We start from the raw sequence: 21,367 nt of genomic DNA, 5'->3' as shown, positions 1-21,367 counted from the left end.
AGGTTTATAAGTTGGCAAGTGCGATGTTAAGCAGAGGCCCTAGTAGGCACATGTATTGTGCATGGAGGATGAAATATTGCGCATACTACGTAGCATAGCATAGTTCTGTATTCTGCGCGTGCTTGCTTCAGCGCCTGATTTGTGCTTTTGTTGTCGTCAATGCTCCCTGCCTAGTGTGGCAATTGACAAGCGTGAATCGCAGTAGAGGAGGTAGTACTAAAAGCAGCACTTTCTTGCTTGAGGACAAGGCTAGTATCTTGCAAGCAATCTTGATCAGGGAAAAAAAGGTGTCGCCGCTTGTGTTGGAATACCACAGAGCTCGCTCTCCATGATCTTGGAAGGTGAAAGAAGCAATCCTCGACTCGCTGAAGAAAAGGACAAATTCTTAGCCAAAGAAATTGAAAGATTGATGTTAACAGATCACATTTACCATAAATAAGTGAGTTTTCGAGAAGCACAATGACTCCTGCAACAAGTTTTGGGTATAAGTAGCCAACGGTTTTTTTGGAACTGCTTGCACTTACCGGGCTGCGGCCACTACTACCTACTCCATGAAACCATGTTTTGTGTTCTGTAATAAAGGCAGCTTATAAGGGCTTCCATTGAGCCAGTGCATAATGGTGACCAGAATTTCCAGTGCCGTACCAGATCTTGCTCCATTTTTTGGATATGATGCATGCGCTATGTTCGAAACAGAAAATGTGGCTACTGTGAACTATGTTGCCCTAATTGAGGTTGTCGCCATGCTTCCATGCAATTTTAAAGCAAAGCTTTTTTGCAGCGTTCAATAGGCTTTCATGCTGCATTGATCAGACTGTGTGGAGAGCGGTTCGGTAGGGTGGTGGACATAGCGTAGACTGTCGTACTACTCTGGGCAACATCAAAGGTTACGTTGGTAAGCCATGGTGGCAGAACGGACATGAAAGCTTCGCACACAGATCACCACACCAGGGACCTGCATTTTATTGTTTTGGTACTCCTTTAAGCCGCATGGCATAGTAGTGCAGCTTCGTAACAGAATTACCTGCTGCGCCCTATTACTATCAACATTTCTTAAAATATGCTTTTGTCAACTGCAATTATCTTTTAGTGCTAAGTGACTCCATAAGCTTGATACTCATAAGGAGTCCTTACGGTAATGAAATGACCATTGCAAGAAAACCATGGCATAAGAACAATCTACTTTGCATGAAAGGTCGAATTACAATGTAGCGAAATTTCTATATAATGAAGTGCCGATTTTACAGACTTCATTATAACAAAGCTCAACCATATATGCCATGGTTCTCTTGTAATGATCATTTCATTACCATAAGGACTCCTTATGAGTATCAAGCTTATGGAGTAACATTATACAGAAAATAAGACTGCTTCTCACATACTTAGCACTAAAGATAATTGCAGTTGACAAAATCATATTTTAAGAAATGTTGATAGTAATAGGGCGCAGCAGGTAATTCTGTTACGAAGCTGCACTACTATGCCATGTGGCTTAAAGGAGTACTGACAAAAAAATTGTCCTTTTTTTTTCCTTTAGGTAGCGGTCAACTTATAATTACGCTACAAAGCCTCAGTTCCTCTGTATTGGCACAAATAATTACAGCACCTCTTATGCTACCCAACTAAAGTGCGCATCAAGCAGTGTGTGGCTTCAGATGTAACTCGTCACGTCACCTAAACTGGAGGTAACTGTCATGGCATATCACAAACACGAGCCCTCCAGGCAGCTCAGTGCAGTGGTTGATGGCCATACAATGACCGTATCACTGAAAGCTGTCAAATTGGCTCTTCTCTTGCAAACACAGGTGTACACACTCTTACCTCCTGTCCTGTCATGTGCGTAATGGACTTGGCTTTTGGTACCCGCCGCGGTTGCTCAGTGGCTATGGTGTTAGGCTGCTGAGCACGAGGTCGCGGGATCGAATCCCGGCCACGGCGGCCGCATTTCGATGGGGGCGAAATGCGAAAACACCTGTGTACTTAGATTTAGGTGCATGTTAAAGAACCCCAGGTGGTCGAAATTTCTGGAGTCCTCCACTACGGCGTGCCTCATAATCAGAAAGTGGTTTTGGCATGTAAAACCCCATAATTTAATTTTTTTTTGGCTTTTGGTAGCATGGCTTTAGTGGGTGAGTACGCATCAGTGGTATCCGGTACCACAAGACTTCCATAACTCGTTTCTCATTTATAATGTCTCTTTTATTATATCTGGAGTCGCAGTGCAATTGGAGTGCATTTTGAACTGGTTAAAGGTAATGCAATTAATTATTTGGTGCACTGTTGGGGAACTGAGGCTCCATAGCATAATTACTGGGTTGATGGCTATGTAATGAAGCAATAAAATCAAGACATATGTTCTGTCAGTACTCCTTTGAGTATGGCCATGCAGGCGCATGTATTGAGAAACAACACGGCAAGGTGAGGACTAACAAAATTGTCTTTCTTTCAACAGAACAGTATATAAAATGACCCCCCCCCTACTTTCACACACCCATTGTCAATGATAATAAATATGAACATAAAGATTTAAAAATGCAGAAAAATGTGGCTCATCAAATTGAAAAAAAAAAATATTACTTTTTTTTATTTGTGAGGTACATTGATGTTATAGTAGAGATGTTATAGTATGTGCTGCGTTGCAGCCTAGCTTGTTCAAAACATTGTATTGTATAACTTTAGAGGTGCTCATGACCAAGAGTTGCGCAAGCAGCTTATGACAAAAGGCAAGGCTTGATAAGCTCCGTGATGGATCGCGAAGGACTTTGGATGGCTTAAATTACTTGGGAGCAGCAACAACTCTGGTGCTCGTGCTCATCTCTTAGGATTGCACCTCGACCATGGTGGCACTTGTTCATTGTTTCAAATGCTGCATTGATTCTAGAGTCTAGAGTTCACTATGGACACTTCCTTATGCAGTCTGTTTGAAGACGGACTCTTCTCGGATGTGACCATCGAGTCATCACCAGGTGACTCTTCTGAGGGACTGGTGCTGAAAGCGCACAAGGCAGTTCTCCTGGTGAGGGTGCCTGCCTTCTGGAAGCTTCTTGTGGAAAAGTTTGCAGTCTCCAGAAAAGGCACGAATGAGTTCATTGTGCCTGTCGACAAAGACTCGTTGCGCGACTTCCTCAGGTGAGGCACTGCCCAAGTGATAGAAAAAATGTTGCATGTCCTTCCCTCAGTATTATTTTCCACTTATATGAAATTGCTGCATTGCTATATGTATAAACAGCTGCACATAGTGGTCACAGTATCGGTGAAATGTTTTATCCTTTATCAGATACAAAGCTTCGAAATTAGTGGAAATCATCGAGACATACTTGAAGGTGTCCTGAACTACCCCTCTAGCTTAGTGAAAAAACACAGTCCACATTTAGCATACGCTGCTGTGAACATATAGCCAAATTTTGCAGTCGTGTGTGGCGTGTGGAGCTTGCAAATGGAGCACTAAGTTGCCTTTTTCTTAAGTGCTTCTCTTTTCAACAGAAGCCTGCCTTTCACTCTTTTCTGTGCGCTTTATTTCATAATACAGCAGATTCCATACACGACTGCTATTGGCCAATAACTGATATCAATAAAGCAGGGTTTTTGAATTGGTGTGCTTCTTCATACTATTACTGTGTATATTTATTTATGCACTTTAATAAACAGACTTAAGCAAGCACAAATCTACTTTCGAATTTCGATAATAATTATATACTTGCGGAAGAAGCCGACTATCGTCTGCTCACGTTCAGCTGCGGCCTCCCACGTAGGAATTAAACTTTGGCTACCCTGCTTATCAGTGTCTTAAGCTGTCAGGCCACGCTAATTTCAACTAGTTTTGAACGCTATACAGTCCAGCCCACTTATAACAGCCGCAGATATAACGAACGCTCGCTTAGTACGAACGAGGGCGGTGTTACCGTCAAAATATATATTTGGGCAATGGCACAGTGTCTCACATAGAACGAATTGTTGTGGCCTCAACACTCGGTCAAAGCGAACGCGAAGCTGTCGGGCCCCTGTAGTTGACCGCGCCGGCGGTGTTTGGATGGCTTGAACTCACCGCGGAGTGCATGGAAAATTGCTTCCGCAAGGCGGGTTTTATGGGCCTAGGCACCGAGGACGCTATATATCACCCACCGGAAGGCCGGTCGCACGAGGACTTGTGGCAACGCGTCGTTGACACGCAGCTGGCCGGACCTGACGTTGCCTGGGACGATTTCGTTTCTGCTCATGACGACGCCGACATTGCGGAGCCATGCAGTGACGAAGCTATTGTGCGTGAAGTGCGAGCCCTTCCTGACTGCCCAGAGACCGACGAGGACGATGACGAGGATGCTGCTCTACCGCCGGTTGCTGTGAACGCTTCAACCGCGATCGGTTACATCGCGTCGCTTAAGGAACTCGTGTGCAGCAGAGGCCTTGGCGATGAACATATTACCGCACTGGAAAAATTAGAAACGGCAGTGATGCGATCAGCTTTGAAGAAGCAGACATGCATCACGGACTTTTTTCAAAAATAAAGTGAACTTTCGTCTCGCTTGCTCTTTTTTCCCGATTATAGCAGGTGGTCCACTTAGTACGAACTTTGGATACAACGAACAAATGCCACGTGACGATCAAGTTCGTTATATGTGGGCTGGACTGTACTACCCTCGAACCGCACAAAACTTAAGGTCAGACCACAATCGTGCTTGCCAGTGCTCACTCACTCTTGGCCACTCCTGTTTAGATGTCTTGGCAGATTTCGCTTCATATTGAGCTATTGATAACATTTCAAAATGTATAAGTTAGATGGGGCTACTGACGATGGTCAAGCTGGGGCAGGACAAAGCCAGTCCACACCTCATAGCACAGCAAGACTGGAGCACAAGCATGCACTAAAGCCCTGTCATGCACAAAAACAAATACAGCACATACATGCTACAGTTGCATGTAGTTGTGGTCTGCTACGTAGTGTACGTACCACGGCCGCCACAAGGTGCCATGGCGAGTCCTCTGGCTGAGTACCCTGTGGCTCGCCAATGACAACTGTGTTTGGCTTATGTTTGGCACATCGTAGGTGCCAAAATTATGAAGTAGGGGCATCTATGTGAACATCCAAAATCAAATTTCAACTGCATGCCAAGGCGACTTTCATTAGGCGGAGAATTGGGGGCACGCCCCGCTCTGCTGTAGCCTTCGCGGTGCAAGACGTCGAAAAAGGAGCGAAGTGCACCGCAGAGCGGCTATTTGATTGCCAATAACTCCACTTCTGCTGAATGCTGAAGTATTTTTTGCGGTAAAGTACAGTATAAACTTGTGTAAGGGCGGCACCTATTTTTCACAATTTTGATGATGTGTGGCCCTTACACGGGACTGAACGTTTTGATAAAAGTGGGGTCGGTGCAGTTGGCAACTACTGCACACATCAGATTCTGGAATGTACCATTGCATTAGAGGTAAACGCACAGCTCTCGCTATCCAGTAAGGGCACGTGGAAGAGCACAGCGTATGAAAATTTGCCAATGCATGAGTGCGTAATCAGAGCACCGAACGCGATTGCTTCTCCGATGGAATTTTTTTTTATTTTCCAGTTTGTGGGCTGCCAAGTTAGGGGTGCAGCCCTTACATGAGTCTATACAGTATTTCTGAAATGGCCTACTTTAACTTCAAATGCATTTCTCCACTTCGATAAAAACGGGTTCAGGAGCAATTTAACTCTTTTGTTACTGCAAGAAAATGGTTGGTTTTTATGGGTCTCAGAAAAAAAAAATTATTTACCACTACAAATAATATTCCAGCACACATGGCAGCATAGCATATAATGAAATGCTCTTTCGAAAAACATATGTTGCCAAAATAAATTGAATTATTAGGTAAAACATAATAATACTAGAAAGCGCCATTTTTGCTGCCAGTTGATAAAAACAACAATAAAAAAACATGAAATCTACAAAAACATTAATATCAAAGGAAAGCCAGATTATACATTTCAAAGATAAATAACCCAGGAATAGTGTCTGAAAAAAAGGCTCAGTATGCTGCTGTTCTTCGGATACAAAAAATAAACTAAGACAGTTCATAGCTCATGCCATGCAGAGAAGCAGTTCCTAGCTTTTGTGAAGCATAGGTGCACTCTTCACTTTTCCCACAAAATGTCCGATTTTTGTTGAACTTTGCAGGCCTCGTAACACAATTTGTAGTTCCACCTTTTCGGCATCTTCTGAGGATTGTTTGATGAGAAGTCCAAGGAACGTACTTCACCAGTCTATCTGGAGTTGTGCACCTCTTTCCAGTACTGATCGCCCTCAGCGTAGCTGGGCAACTACAGAATTATGCGTCCAAACATATCTGTTTGCATTTTTGCAGATTGTCTTGATCACCTCTGCAGAGAAGGAGAGTAGAAAGAAATCCCACGCCGTTGTAAACTGTCTTAGCCTGCTCCGCAGTGCTGGGCCGAGAGGTGCTAAGGGTGGCCTTCTTGGCATGAACGAAAGTTTCTTTGCTGCCGATGGCAGCACATCATGACCAAGCGAAGTATGTACCCTGAAGATAATCAGTAGAGCACTCAGATCATGCAAGAACGTCGGCAGATAAGCGCACACATGAAAAGAGACCACTCGCGGCCGTAAAACTTGCCGGTGAACAGCTGCGGATGTCCCAGGCTGACTCAAAACATCCTCACCGTCACAGCATGAATGTGCTTTGTTGTCATCTTTGGAATCATAACTCGAGTCCTCATCACTAAATTCAAGTGCAGGTGCAGCATACTTTCGAGCTGCGAAACTTTTCTTGTGACGCAGCCGCGCGGAACGACGCCATGAGAGTGACTTTCGATAATGGCGCAGTGGCACCGGCAGCAGCCCGTTCCGGGATTTCACGAGAAAAGCGAAATCGTAACTCTTGTAAACTGTTTCAAAATGCCAGGTCCACGTGTTGGACATGCGGCGGATCTTCAGAAATACACTTTGGTGGAATAAAATGACTCAGACTCCAAACCAAAGCTCACTAGTGAACAACTGGCATCATTTTTGAGCAATTATCACCACTCCTCACTGTTGGATGGCAAAGCCGGCGATATAATTTAATTCTCGACTTGCTGGGAGTCATTTGAGTACAAAATTTTGATGCTAGTGCGGCGTAATCGTGAGCGGCATGCTTTTATCTCGAGCGCGGCAGAGGGTCTACGCCCCTTTTTGCTACAATATATGCGCATTAGTTCGCAAAAGGTCCGTCAAAAACCACAACTTCACCAGAGCAGGAAAATTTAAACTGATTCTGAAAGTGCAGTGCCTGTACTAACTACTGAATGGCCTTAAGTGGATAAGAAATGGCTACAATATGTCGAAACCGGCGATCTAAAGCATCAATCACCGGTGATCAATTTGATTATGCTTGGTAACGAAAGAGTTGAAGACATTAAGGCCTTTAAGGTTCTTCAAACGGTTATATAGTCTTAAGTATGCTGACAAATCCTCATTTGGTTAGTGTGCAATGTTGCATTTGTTGATTACCAAGGCAAGAGAAGGTGCACATTCTTTTTTTGTGTTTCCCTTCTTTTGTTTGTGAAAAGTGCTATCTTGAGTAAACCGTAGTTGGCCGGAGCTCGGAAAAAGTACGTACTAATACTACTGCTTAACCGAAATAGCATGAGATCGCCCACTTACCCGTCAAAAGCGGAACTCAGAGAGAGTGCGATGAAAGGGGAAAAAACATGCAGTATTCATTTACTTTGTGCGACAAACGTGTTATTTTCGTTTGATGCCGCGGCGGCCTAGCAGTGACGACAGCGGCCTCGAACTTGCTGAAGCTGTGAGCCAGCTTTTCAGCCAGCCCCCTCTTCTCGGCAAACATTCGCATGGCAGATTCCTCATTGGCATATTCCTCGTTGGCATTGCATATTCTCTGTGCACAGGCGCGGTAGTGTTGCAGAAGTTGCGGGGCACCTTTTCATTGCGGGTTGCTGTTCTTGTTGCGACAATTGCATTTATGAGGCTGACGTAACGCGCAGCTTCTATACCACTGTCTGGCCTGAATCGCCTGTGCTGTCGCTTTCCATGTCGTCCTTATCCCGGTTGCTAGGCGACACTTCGGCAACAACAGAGGCAACAATGGCGAAAAGTCGAACCTCGTAGCCGACATCTCTTTGCAGTCGCAGCAGTGTTGCCGTGCAACTTCTTCGCATTCCAAATTCCACACGCCGTAGTCAACAGTAGACCCCTGTTGCATGCCAGCACCGACTTTTCACATCATATTCGATAGCACGAACAAAGTTTTTAATTTTTCTTCTATGCTAAGCACCCGGCATCTTTTATATCCGAGTTTAGGCATGACATGAGTTCTCGCTTGCACGACACCACAACGCTCTCTGGCACGGCGCCAAAATGATGTTGAAGTTGATGTGACTTAACGCGCAAATGCACTGGGCGCTTGGAGGCCATTGTGCTGATTTCTGAGGCTTGTTGTTCTGCCGGGCTGCCCGATGGAGATGACGCACCGCCGTGTTTGCGCGACGAAAAGTGGAAACACTATGTGTTAACCGATACGTACGCAATAAGCTGGTACGGTTTATGCGAATACAAAATGCACTATGTTCAATGGCTGCTGAGTCGGGGATTTGATTTTACTACTTTTAAAACGAAACTACTGTTTAAGTGGGTACGGTTTAACGAGGTTTTACTGTATATAGTTGGGGGACGGTTGGTGTAGATAGAATTGCACTTATGTCTTCTGAAGTTGCGCCCAGTTTGCTTCAGCTTGTGTCTACTGTGTTAAATATTTGCAGAAATGTTTTATGACCACTTTCACACTGATTTCTTGTGCATGCATAATTGAGCGGGGCTAGCTGAATTAAACTTGGGCTTATATTGATTTCTTCAGGATCATATGCTCCATAACTACTTAAATAGTAGATTAGGTAGCTAGCTGAGGGGTTATGTCTACAGGAATGTGAGAAAGCTCATCATATCAGATGTCTAGTGTCAATTTCATAAATTTTATTTTATTGCTATAGCAATTATATGGGCACTCTAGGCGCATTTCTGCTGTTGCCGTGAGGTTCCATGTAAAGTCCAAGGGTGATAAAATCGATGCCGCGCTACATATGCTGTATGTGCGAGTGAACGCATGCGAGGGTGAGCTGGTGATTGCAGCTTAATCTTGCGCACGCAATGGAGGAAAGTGGGGAGGAAGCGCGCCATCTTCCGTCGCTTGCAAGGCTCCGAGGGGGGGGGGGCGCATTCTACTCTGGGCCACTGTATCTTGAACGCTATCTGCGACGGGGACATAGTCCACCACTCGCTGTGTTTCTGTGGCTTAGTTCGCGTTGATACGGGGTGCAGTACGAAAGTAGATTTGCTTGCTGCTGCTGCCGCGCTTCCTCGCTCCCAACGTTTTGAAGCAAGTTTCTGTAGTCACCGAGCGAGATGTGTTCACATTTGCTTGTCTGCGCGTGACACCATACTTGTTAATTTAGTTAGTATGCTTATGTTTACAAGTTTATATGGCTGGTAAAACTACTGTTCTTACTTCATATAGCTGTCCACTAATTTGCTATCACAATAGATGCTTCGCCTTTTGGGTGAAATTGACTTTTTTTTTCAAGTTCTTTGCTTCTCTTGCAATTGAATGTTCAGCAAGTTGTCCATGCTACCTGCTACAAGTTAGGAGCTGACACTCATTGTTGCGTAATATTCCCTACACACTATAAGAAAATGAAGTAAGTGCGAGATTTAATTATTGCAAACACTGATTCCTGATGTGGCGATTATGGTCAGAGCGAGAGAGAGAGAGATAAGGGAACCATATATAGTGCCTTGTTTCGTGCAGAGCCTGGTGCATTTTCATATTTATTATCCCATTCGGTGTTCCATGCAGGAGTGTCTACTCTGATGACGACATTAGAAAAAAGGAACATGACATCCTTCGGGTACTGTGCACTCGGGATGGCCCTCCGTCCTCTGATGATGGTGACGAAGACTTTCATGACATGACTGGTGAGACGAATACTGAAGAAGGAACTCGAGGAACAGCTGAGAACAGTGCACCCACTGGGCCAGACAGGGACATTGATGGCGTGCTTAGTGGTTCACTGGGTCAAATGGGGGCTGAGGATTCATTGGAGAACTTCCGTGCATGCTTTGTAAATGACAGTGATGCCTGCTGCATGGACAGCCATGCTCCAACAACTAGCAATTTGGAAGAGCCCTTGGATAGCCTATGTGACAACAGCCAAGTGTATGACGAAAGTCAGGCTTGTAATGATGTGTCCGAGAACAGAGATGAGTGTTCTGTCAGCATGAGCAGCAGCATGGTGCGAAGTGGTACATTTGACCTGCAGAGCCAGATGCCACTCGAGGTGGCCATCGAAAAATGGAATGGGGATGAGACTGCAGCTCTGATCGGTACGCGGGAGTGTGAGGAGCAGCGGGCAAATGCAGAACCAAAAGCTCTGGATGACCGTAAGACGAGTGCAAAAGTGTGTGCAGAGCAGGATGGAAAGTCCCTGGCTCCAATGCCAGCATTTTTCTTGCATGAGAGATCGTCTGCTCCTATGCCAGTATCATACCAATGCCTCCCCAGGACACCCAAGGTTGCCGGGCAGTTGGGGGAAAGGGTGGGCTCAGCTGGTGCCTCTGGAATGAATGATTCAGGCTTTCTCTCCCAGAACACATCAGTTACTGAGGCCGTGGCTTATGACAGCCTCAATGACACAAGGGAAGCACCCTCACAGAGTGCCACAGAACAAGGCGAAAGTAGGGCCAACCAAGGACACCACTCATCTGGTGCGCTGTTCCCATTCTACATTGACATGAATAAGGCAAGAGCAGAAGAAAAGCAATCTCAGCAGCAGAGAGAGCCCTCAAACCAGGGTTCCTCATTATATATGTACATAGACGCCAATGGAGACACTAGTGCTAGCCAGGTGCAAAAGAAGTCACCATCAAGCAACTCCAAGGCAGATGATTCATCAAAGCGGCCCCAGTCCTGTTACATGTATGTCGACTTCAATACAGTTCACCATGAAGAATCTCAACCTGATGAGCGGTCATTTTCACGCACAATGCCACGAACCTTGTCTCTTTCCATGTTCATTGACATCAATGATGACCACAATGAGAGTGTCGTCTGTGCCCAAAAGGCCTACAGTAACTACCAGGGAAACCCAGCAAAAGATGGTGATAATGCTGTGGAGGGGCAGCGAAGCTTTGTTGAGCACCGCATGTGGGAACATTTTGAGCGCGAGGAGATACTGGTCGTGTCGGAGGAGATCCCTGCAGCTCCACAGCCCACTAGGCCTTGCCCCGCTGTCAGCAGCAACGTGTCTTCTCCGAGGCGGGCTGCAAGTGACTACATGAAGGCCGAGCCTTCTGAAGTCTGCTTGCTCCCAATGAGCCCGATTCTCCGGCACAAGGGAAAACCAGAGCCTGTTAAGCCAGCACCTAGGACTTTGCCTGTAAAGTCGTCTATACGGCCGCAGGATGTTGATGCCATGACCTTTCGCAGGCCTGAGCCGTGTGGTGGGGAGGATAGTGATTCCCTTGAGCAAGAGAGTGACAAGGAGGCTGATGTGCCAAAAAAGAAATTACTGCCAAAAGAGGAGGAGGTGGTAGCAGCAGCAATGGTCAAAGGAAGCGACAGTGGACCAGACCCATCAACGTCGCTTGCTAAAAAAACAGAATCTGATGTTCCTGCGATCGAGGCTCAAACAAGTGCAGTCCAAGAGTCTCCTGCAATTGCTACCAAGGAATCCATAAGCAGGGTGTGTATTAACGTTTAGTATTCTAGAGAATGCCAGTGTTTATGGTTTGCATTGAGTGCTATAACTTTGGGTGGCAAATTGAGTAATTAACCTATCTTGTGGTCCTTGAGCTTTATTCTTTGTCACAGGTTCTCACTGCAAAAGAAAATTCGCTTGAGCCATTGTTCTTGGAAAGTTTTCACACTCTGGCCATGTTTGTTGTTTTTTTTTCCAAAATTCAGTATTGCGTTCCACTATGAACCATGAGCATAAACTGAAATGTGCACAGAAATTAACTCATCAGAACGCCTGTTACGCATAACTGCATGGAAGTGCAACATGTAATTTCTCTGCAGTCAGTTCCTAAGCATGGAGTAGCTCCAAGCATATGTTTTGGAGTCTGAATTAAAGGGCGCTCACCAGGCCTGGCCATTTTGAGCTGACAAGCACAGTGCATACAATGTGCACTAACAACCGTGTCTGCTAAGTACACTCGAAACTCGTTATAATGAAACATGATAAAGCAGAATAATAGCTATAACAAAGTAAACGAAATTCCCTTTAAAATTCTCGTAGAGATCCATGGTTTTACAACCTCATTTTAACGAAGTGAAATTGTCCTACCAATGGATATAACGAACTAGATTCTTATCCGAAACCAAAAAATACCCAATCGTTGCACGCAGAGTACTTCGGTTCCTGCGGGGTTCGGTACTCGTTCGATGCGGCATTTCAAAATGCCTGCGTCCCCGCGTCGAATGTGCTTTCGAGCAACACTGGTATTTCTCAGTGTGCCATGCGTAGCTGCGCACCTGCGCCCATGCCTGTGCCGAAGCAGCGGCTCACAGTGCACTTCTCCACTGACCTCTCTGTCTTGCATGTGCCTGGCTGGGCGAGCTGCGCCACAGTGCCTGGCCATGTGCGGCAGTGCAAAAAATAGTGCATTCACTTTTAATGTGTGGTGCGCCGCGCAGGCATGTGCTGCTTGGTGTGGCCTCCGACACCTCCCCGGTGCAATATCGGTAGACACGCACAAGCCTGCGCGAGTCGCAACATGCTGTGTGGCTACACGTGGTGGTACGAAGGATTAGTGCTTTCACTTCTCTCTTTCTCTATGGCACACAGCGCTGGCAGCTGCAGCTGGGCCTGGCCTCCGAGATTTCCCCAACACAATCTCGGGGTTCACAGCCAGTCCATGCATTCACTTCTCTCCCTGCGGTGCATCGTGTAGGCTGGCACCCGGGTGTGGTCTTTGAGATCGCATTGGCACTGGTGCAGTCTCGGAGGCCACGAGCCAAAGTTCGCTTGCCTCTTCGATCATTCAGCAGAGTGCTATGTTGTGGGCCACGAGCTGCTCAATTGCGATGACCTAAGTGGAAAGCAGACATGAAAGACCATCACAGTAAACAGAAAACAGCTTTTTAAAGGCTGTCACATCAGGTGCTAAGTTGCGCGAATGCCAAAGACTCTTTTGTTGTTTTATTCAAATTTCGTCGTATGTGTGGCCATGTAGCAGTTCTGCGGGCTGCAAAGCCGTCTTCTTATTTCCATGTTTGCAATTGTGCACTCCATTTGGTATATATTGCAGGAAGTGGCAGTAATGGATATAACTAAGTAACAGATATAATGAAATAATTTCAGGTCTCTCTTCAACTTCGTTATAACGAGGTTTGACTGTATTACATTCCTACATGCTGTTGAAAGAGCTTAACTTTCACACCAAATGCTGTTTGCCCTTCTATTCATGGCCACTGCGCTCCCATCCAGCGAGTCAATGTCAATGGCAGTGCTGTAACGTCACTCGCAATGACACATCAGCTCGAGAATTATTCAAGGCAACATCAGTTATTTGTTTAATCTTTTGCTTCAGTCGACCACTTAAAGTCTAGAGAAATAATAAAACCTACAAACCGAATGTCTCTGTGTTTTTGTTTGACTTCGTACTGTAGCAAGATAGATGTACTTCCATTTTGTCTGCTTGTTCTCACGTCATGCAGTCACATGCAGAGAATGAAACTATGTCACTTTCTACTGTGTTCCAGTGTTGCGGTCATGCTCTTTCATCCTGTCGTGTCGCCTCGGTGCTCGTGACTGTGAAAGTGACTTATAATGCTAATCAGGCGTTCTTGTGCAAATTGTGCAAAATCTTCTGCTGCCCAAAATGAGACAAACGCAACAGCTCGCGTGTGAAACCATCACTGGAAGTGCACCACTCAGTACAACGGCTAAGAGATATAAAAAAAAGAAGGTGGGTACCTTGATGTATCAGTCACGCAATCCTCCGGCTCTGGTATGGGAGAATGCAGGGAAGGAATTTTGCTTGTGCAGGCTAGGCAAGGAAAGGTTAGAAAATGTCTATGTTGGTGATGATGCCTGTATTCTGAAATCATGAGTCGCACTTGAAATCGCACTTGAAATATTAACGCGGTAGCGTTAAGGCCCCATGTCACAAAAAATCCGGCATCGGTATCGCGTGTCTGGCGTCACTCGTTGCTTTGGCGAAAAGAATTTCGAGCCAAATTTTGAACCATACATACCCAACCATGCTTCTACCATCAAAGTTGCTCATATCTTGTCTTTCATTCTTTACAACGTTATTCCTCAGAATTTTGAGAACAGCAGCCCATAAACAAATCTAACAAAAAAAAAACATTGACAGCGCATATATTTTGTGTTAGCTCTTCACAGACTAAAATATTAAAAGTGCGAAACAATAACAGGAGATTGACCCATGCAAGAGGCTGCGTTTCTACCAGAAAGCTTGCCTTCTTCAGTTTCAGTTTCAGCTTATTACTCTTTAAATACAATGCATTGGAAAGATACAATATACAGACGAGGGTCCCAAAGTCAGACTGCAACGAACCCTCGAGTGCTTAGCATTTGCCACCAATGTTTTCCGGTAAACGTTATGGTTACATAAGCTGCAGTTGCTGGGAAGCATGAAAAGCAGTCAGGGGTCTTTGAATGCTATCGCATTCCGCTCTTAAAGGGACACTAAAGGCACATATTAAGTCAAGCTAAAGTGATATATTAGTGCTCGAGAACTTCTAAGGCATCAATATTATCGCGAACAGAGCCTTAAGAATCGAGAAATTGAGGTAAATGCAGGACATGATTAGAGACTCACTTGGGACATTCAAGTACTTGCCTGATGATGAATGCACTCCTCAGTTAAATTCTGTCACTGAGTGCTCAACCACTTGTTCCACAAAACATCCTTGTATTGTAAAAGGAAATACAATGCTACTTGTCCAGTTTTGTTTCACATTTAGAAAAAACTCATTGAAATTTCCCTCTACAACAATGCAAGTGGGGGAAAGGTTTCGTTTTCGCTCCACTCTGCGCCGCCCACGCTTTCACGCTTCAGTAGTAATCGCAGTGCTGCACTGGTTTTACTGGCTCGCGAAACGCGGGACAAACTGCAAGTAGCAGAGAATTCAGCTTGCATGAGATGTCGCAATATGCCCGAACGGTCTGTGCCACTTCAACGAAAAGAAGCTGCAGCGGCGAATCCGCTGCTCTGTCGTGGCTCGGTGCCGCCGTTTTACTCATTGATGGCAGCAAAGGGTGGTGATGGCATATGCAACGTCACCACTCTCCCGGTTGGGGTGCGGGAGATTTGAATTTCGAAAAAGGTATTCGGACCCTTCTGATGAAATTTTCTCGTAAACTAAATCTCTTCTTGGCAAGAAACAAGCGTTGCGAAGTTTCTGGAATGGTATTCAAACAGTCCACTTCGACTTAGTATTTGCCTTTAGTTTCCCTTTAAAGGCGAAGCTCAAGCATCCTCCAGTTTTTTATCTCTGCTAATATTGAACTAATTTGAAAAATCATTGTGGTAGAACACTCCTTAGAGGGCACATAACTTCCAACGTCTAACCAAAATTTGCTATGTGACCTGGTGAGGGGCCCTTTAGCCACTGTTACGAAGGCAGGTGAGCCTGGAAATGGAAAAATGTATTGGAGCTTAGTCCCAGAGCTGTTCCCATTTGAATTCATTCTTATATAGTGCACCTTTGAGCCAAAGTGGGCTGTATGCAGCTCTGCCAAAAATATTTTGCAACTCTCACTGACAACCTGAAGCTGAGAAATGTACTGCAAAAGATGGCAAAAATTCTGTGGAGAGGCAGCGAAGCATTGTTGAGCACCGCTCAATAATGCTTTCTATTCACGTCCACGACCAAAAAATAGTGCATCAAATACGAAAGAAAGATAAATATGTACCATGTAATTCAATATAAAATTAAGCTTGTACTTTTATGTCGAGAAATATAGCTTATTTATCACGTGTAAGGTGGAGGAGATCTGAGGCTGTTTACTACAAAACGAGTGGAGTAACATGCTTCTGCAACCAGTGGCCAATTTGCATCATTTGCACTTGCTACCAAAACTTAGTACATCGCCTATTAGAAGTAGAAGTATGCACAAGTAATATGATTTGACAGAACCTTAGGTTCAGACATTGCAGTTGTAAATGAAGTACGTAGTTATATTTAGTAAAAAATGTTGCAGGTTAAGAACAACTGCACTGTGAAATGTGCCGAGTGAGACTTCTATGGCTGCATTACTTGCTTGCTAAGTACAAAACAGTGTAGGCCCTGCACTGCTGTCGGGAGCAGTCTTTAGTTTCAGGTTACATGCCAAGGCACGAAGGAAATTCTTTTTTTGCAGCGAAGCTGTATATGGCTAGCTGATGCGTCCATCCGTCCGTCTGTCTGTCGGTCGCCTGTACACCGAAATCTCCTCTGGCGCAACTCCACGCACATGTGCAAAAAAGAGAGAAATAGAGGCGCCGATTAGCCAACACCACCTAGATAGCACAAGGCCTGTTTACTCCGATCCATGACGTCATGCTACCTGGCCCGAAATTTCCATTGACATGGATGGCGGGTTAAAAGTGGTGATGTCAAAATCACTGTTGCCTACTCGGGAGCATCCCCATTAGATTCTATGGCAGTTGGGCCAGGTAACATGACGTCATGGATCGGAGTGAAAAGGCCTTCTGCTATCTAGGTGGTGTTGGATTAGCTGCGCCGGTAGTGATGTTGCTCTCCGTTGCAGCTGAGCACATGCACGCAGCAGTTTCTCTCCTGTTCCGAAAGGGGTAGGCCACGCGTAATACATACTTTTGAGGAGCAAGCAGATTCCAATCGGCAACGCCGCTAGCAGAATGGGGAACAGCTCGTCTACGCCGTGCCGATGCTGCGGCCCGGGCACAAGAACAAGCTTGTGCAGCCGAGTGCAAGCAGCAACTGCGTACCGCGAATCTGGCAGCAAAGCAAGCCATCATTTAATGAACCATTGGGATTAACCCTAGTTATGAACACCGGGGCTGCATGCTTCAGCTTCACTGATTAACCATCTGTACAAAGCACTTGAGGGGTGATTTTTTTTTTTTTTCCACAGAACTGCTGGTTCGCCCATTTTCGCAATAAAGTGCAAAATTGGGCCAGTTGGTTCAACTTCATTATGATGGCAGCCCGAAAGGGACTTGTCCTCTGTCACTGCTTGCCCTATATGCTTCTTTTCTCTTTGTAGCTGTCCCTTTTCATTGCCATCATAATGAGCTTATGTTTCAGTATAAATACACAGCTGCACCTGTATTGGGGTCCCTTCAAATACAAGGATTTTGTTGTCATGTTGAACCTTATGTACAGTGCTCACAGAATGAAGCACATAAATTTAAGGCTAACTAATGTGCATACTTTTGTTACTCCCATCTCCAGTTCATGTGATATCCATATAATTCTGGCTCATACACTTAGGTCAGAGTTTGCATCACGTTTAGTGACCGGAGTTGTGGTCACTTGACAGAGTACTCTCGAGTAATTGCACATATGGAAGCTGTAGTTAAAAATTTCCATGCTGCATTTAATTCTAGAACACTGTACATAGCACTTACTGTGCTGTGACATGTGCAGACAATTCTTTGCTCTATGGCGTGTCCAGCAATATCTTTTTCTTGTAAAATGAATGCTTTCTACTTCTTCCACAAATGTGATGTTGCACTCAATGTCATGCCTTTTTTTTTTTTTAACCTTGCCACCACACAGCATGTGTTTGTAAAATTGTGCAACAAAGGTGCAAATGACAGAAAAGTAATGGCATTAAAATTTTTAGTGAGACCTTTCTCAATGCATGCTTTGACTTGTTTTAGGTATAGAAGCTTTGTGGCACTGTTTTCTTGTGTTTGAAAGTTAAGTGTCGCCAGTATAAATAATTGCCTCCTTATTTATATTTTAAAGGAGGTTTATTACATGATGGACCAATGGCGGGTAGAGTGCTTCACCGAGCTCGAGCATCTGCAGCACGCGATGCTGTTGGCAGTCCTGCTGCCCATGTCTATGCATTCTTCATTACAATGGCCCCATTGGAAAAAGGAGCCATCCTGGTGACTTAGTCCGCAGATGAGGCTGCAAAATCATGATAGGGCTTGAGCCGCTGGACGTGTACGACTTCATAGTTACAACGACGCTTGTTAAACGGCGGTGTGAGTGGCTCTAGGAGGTAGTTCACGAGAGAAGTTCACAGCAGAACATGGTATGGTCCATCATATTTAGAAAGAAGTTTTGAAGTGAGTCCTGGTGTGCGGGTCGGTAAGGACAACCAAACGAGGGTTCCCTGTAAAAAAGTTTGAGTCGAGTTGCGAGCATTGTGTTTTGATTTTTGGCGATTCTGATAGTCCGGAGTGAAACGGCGGGCCAACTGATGACATTCTTCAGCTTGTCTTGTGGTGCCCAAGATTGGCAGGCATTCTGATGGGTCTGGGTGGTAGTGCAGAATGGTATTGATTGTATGAGAAAGATGACAGCCGTAGAGAAGATAGAAGGGGGAGAAACTGGTAGTGGCTTGCATTGCGATATTGTAGGCATAGGTGACGAACATAAGAACTAGGTCCCAATTGGAGTGGTCGGATGTGATGTACATAGAGAGCATGTCACCAAGGGTGCGATTAAAGTTTTCTGTGGCACCATTGGTTTGCGGCTGATAGGCGGTGCATGTACGATGAACAATAGCGCATTCAGCAAGCAATTTTTCACCAACTTCAGACAGGAAGGCATGGCTTTGGTCGCTGAGGAGTTCACGATGGCCTCCATGGCGAAGCACAAAATGGCACAGTATAAAAGTGACGATTTCCTGTGCTGGTAGCAGCTGGGAGAGCAGCAGTCTCTGCATAGCATGTTAAATGGTTGACGGCAGCTATAATCCACTGGTTGCCAGACGTAGACAGAAGAAGTGGACCATATACATCAACCCAGACACAATCAAAAGGTTGAGATGGGCATGGCAGGAGTTGGAGTTCACCGGCTGGGAGGTGTGGTGAAGATTTCCGCTGTTGACATTCCCAGCAAGAGCGGACGAAGTTCCGAACGAAAGTGTACATCACCCCCAAGTAGTAGCGGTGCCGAAGTCGCTCATACATCTTGAAAACGCCGGCGTGGCCACATTGGGGATCTGAGTGGAAAGAGGAACAGATCTCTGATGTCAATGCTCTCAGGATGACGAGCAACCACATACGTCCCTCTGGTGCATAGTTGTGTCGGTACAGGAGCTGATCAGGGATTGCAAAATGAGAAACTTGGCATTAAAGTGTTCGAGAGGCTGCAACTGTTGAGGAATCTGAGAGAAGGTCAAAAAGGGATGCAATCGAGGGGTCATTGTGCTGTACGGCAGCAATAGTGTCAGAGTCAAGAGACAACAACGTGCACTCACGGGGACTCGTAAGTGGCCTGTAGCGAGAGGGATGAGTGGGAAAGAGCGTCCGTGTTGGAACGCTTCCGCCCGGAACGATACACCACGCGTATGTTGTACTCCTGGATTCGCAGGGCCCAGCGATCGAGGTGGCCAGATGGGTCTTTTAAATTCGAAAGCCAACACAGCACATGGTGGTCAGTCACTACATCAAAAGAGCGGCTATATAAATAAGGGCGAAACTTGCCAAGCGGCCGTATGATGGCCAAGCACACCTTTTCCGTGAAGCTGTAATTGCCCTCCGCCTTGGTGAGCATGCGACTCGCATAAGCCACGACGTATTCTGCCTGACCAGGATGACGCTGTGCGAGAACAGAACCTACGCCTACACCACTCGCGTCGGTATGTACTTCAGTAGGACCTTGAGGGTCAAAGTGGTGAAGAATAGGTGGCGTCGTGAGAAGACGGCACAAAGTGGTGAATGCGTGGTCGCAGGCAGGCGACCACGATGAGAAGTCTTTGGCGCCACAAAGCAGTTGGGTGAGGGGGGATAGTACCGATGCAAAATTAAATTTCGAATGAAGCGCTGGAAATAAGAGCTTAAGCCGATGAAACTGCGAAGTTTTTTTCACTGTAGTGGGTTTAGGAAATGCAGAGACGGTCCACAATTTATCGTGATTCGGAAGAATGCCATCCTTGAACACAACGTGGCCGCGGATAATCAACTTGCGTGTGGCAAAGCAACATTTCTTGAGATTAAGCTGCAGAAAGGTGTTGGTTAAGGAACTCGGCACATGCTGAAGACGGCGCAGGTGTGTTGCAAAATCACGGCAAACACCACGATGTTGTCGAGGTAACATAGTGATATCTTCCATTTAAGGCCGAGCAAAACGTTATCCATCATCCTTTTGAATGTAGCTGGCACTTTGCAGAGTCCGAAACGCATGATGATGAACTCGTATAGGCCATCTGGTGTAACAAAAGCAGTTTTTGGGCGATCGGCCTATGCCATCGGGACCTGCCAGTTGCCTGACCACAAGTCCAATGACGAGAACTCGCCTCCTTGTAAGCAGTTCAGAGCATCATCAATGCACGGCAATGGGTAAACATCTTTCAGCGTGATCTTGTTTAAGCGCCAAAAATCTACACAGAAGTGTATGGAACCATCATTCTTTGTGACAAATACCACAGGAGAAGCCCATGGGCTCTGAAGGTTTAATCACGCTTCAACTGAGCATGTCGTCGACCTGGTCGGCAATGACACGGCGTTCTGCAGCAGATACAGATGTTGGTGTAGTGGTGAGTGGGAGCCAGTGCCGATGTGGCGCTCGACTGTTGATGTGCGGCCTAAGAAAGCTTGTGCAACGTCGAAAGAAGTTTGGAAGAGCTGCAGAATGGTCAGAAGCTGGGATCACTGTGAGGGTGTCAGATTCTCTGCAATGATTGGGCTGAAAACATCCGTAGGTGTGGGATCTGGAGCAGAGAGGGCACTCAGGTCAAGGACCTGATCAACGCCTCATCGGGGACGGACACAATTTGCATGGAATCGATGGCCTCGACGTGGCCAAGGCGTTCGTGACGAAGCAATGCGAGCGAGGATGAAAGCGTGTTATAAACAGGCATTGTGCTGAAACTGGTGGCGAGGTCAAGAGTAGCAAAAGGCAGAGCAAGGGTTTTTTGGGCAACGAAGAAGTTGGATGGCGTGAAAAAGACCGTTCCATCGTAGATAGCACCACACGAGACTGGTACAAGTGCTGGCAAGCGTGGCAGTATTTTGGTGTCTTCCTTGACAAGTTTAGCAGAAGAATGACGTTCAATGAAGGTGAGGTCACTGAGCTGGGTGAATTCAACCTCAGCACGAGCGCAATTGATTATAGCATTGTAGGAAAAGAAAATCCCATCCTAGAATAATTGTGTGGGAGTACGATGAGAGCACTACAAATTCTGTAGTGTACATAATGTCTTGAATCA

General features: G+C 45.7%; 1 protein-coding gene across 4 annotated transcripts in view; it reads left to right on the top strand.

Moving 5' to 3' along the window:
• Positions 1 to 21,367, top strand: part of LOC139052001 (uncharacterized) — a 241,859-nt gene that overhangs the window by 16,982 nt on the left and 203,510 nt on the right. For all 4 annotated transcript variants that reach the window (XM_070529068.1, XM_070529071.1, XM_070529069.1 and 1 more), the window contains exons 3-4: positions 2,917 to 3,129; positions 9,841 to 11,725. In XM_070529068.1, coding sequence (XP_070385169.1) covers positions 2,917 to 3,129; positions 9,841 to 11,725 — 2,098 coding nt within the window. The remainder of the gene's footprint in view (positions 1 to 2,916; positions 3,130 to 9,840; positions 11,726 to 21,367) is intronic.

This window comes from Dermacentor albipictus, unplaced genomic scaffold, assembly GCF_038994185.2.
Source record: "Dermacentor albipictus isolate Rhodes 1998 colony unplaced genomic scaffold, USDA_Dalb.pri_finalv2 scaffold_17, whole genome shotgun sequence".
Lineage (NCBI taxonomy): Eukaryota > Metazoa > Arthropoda > Arachnida > Ixodida > Ixodidae > Dermacentor > Dermacentor albipictus.
This window is presented reverse-complemented; position numbering and strand designations above follow the sequence as displayed.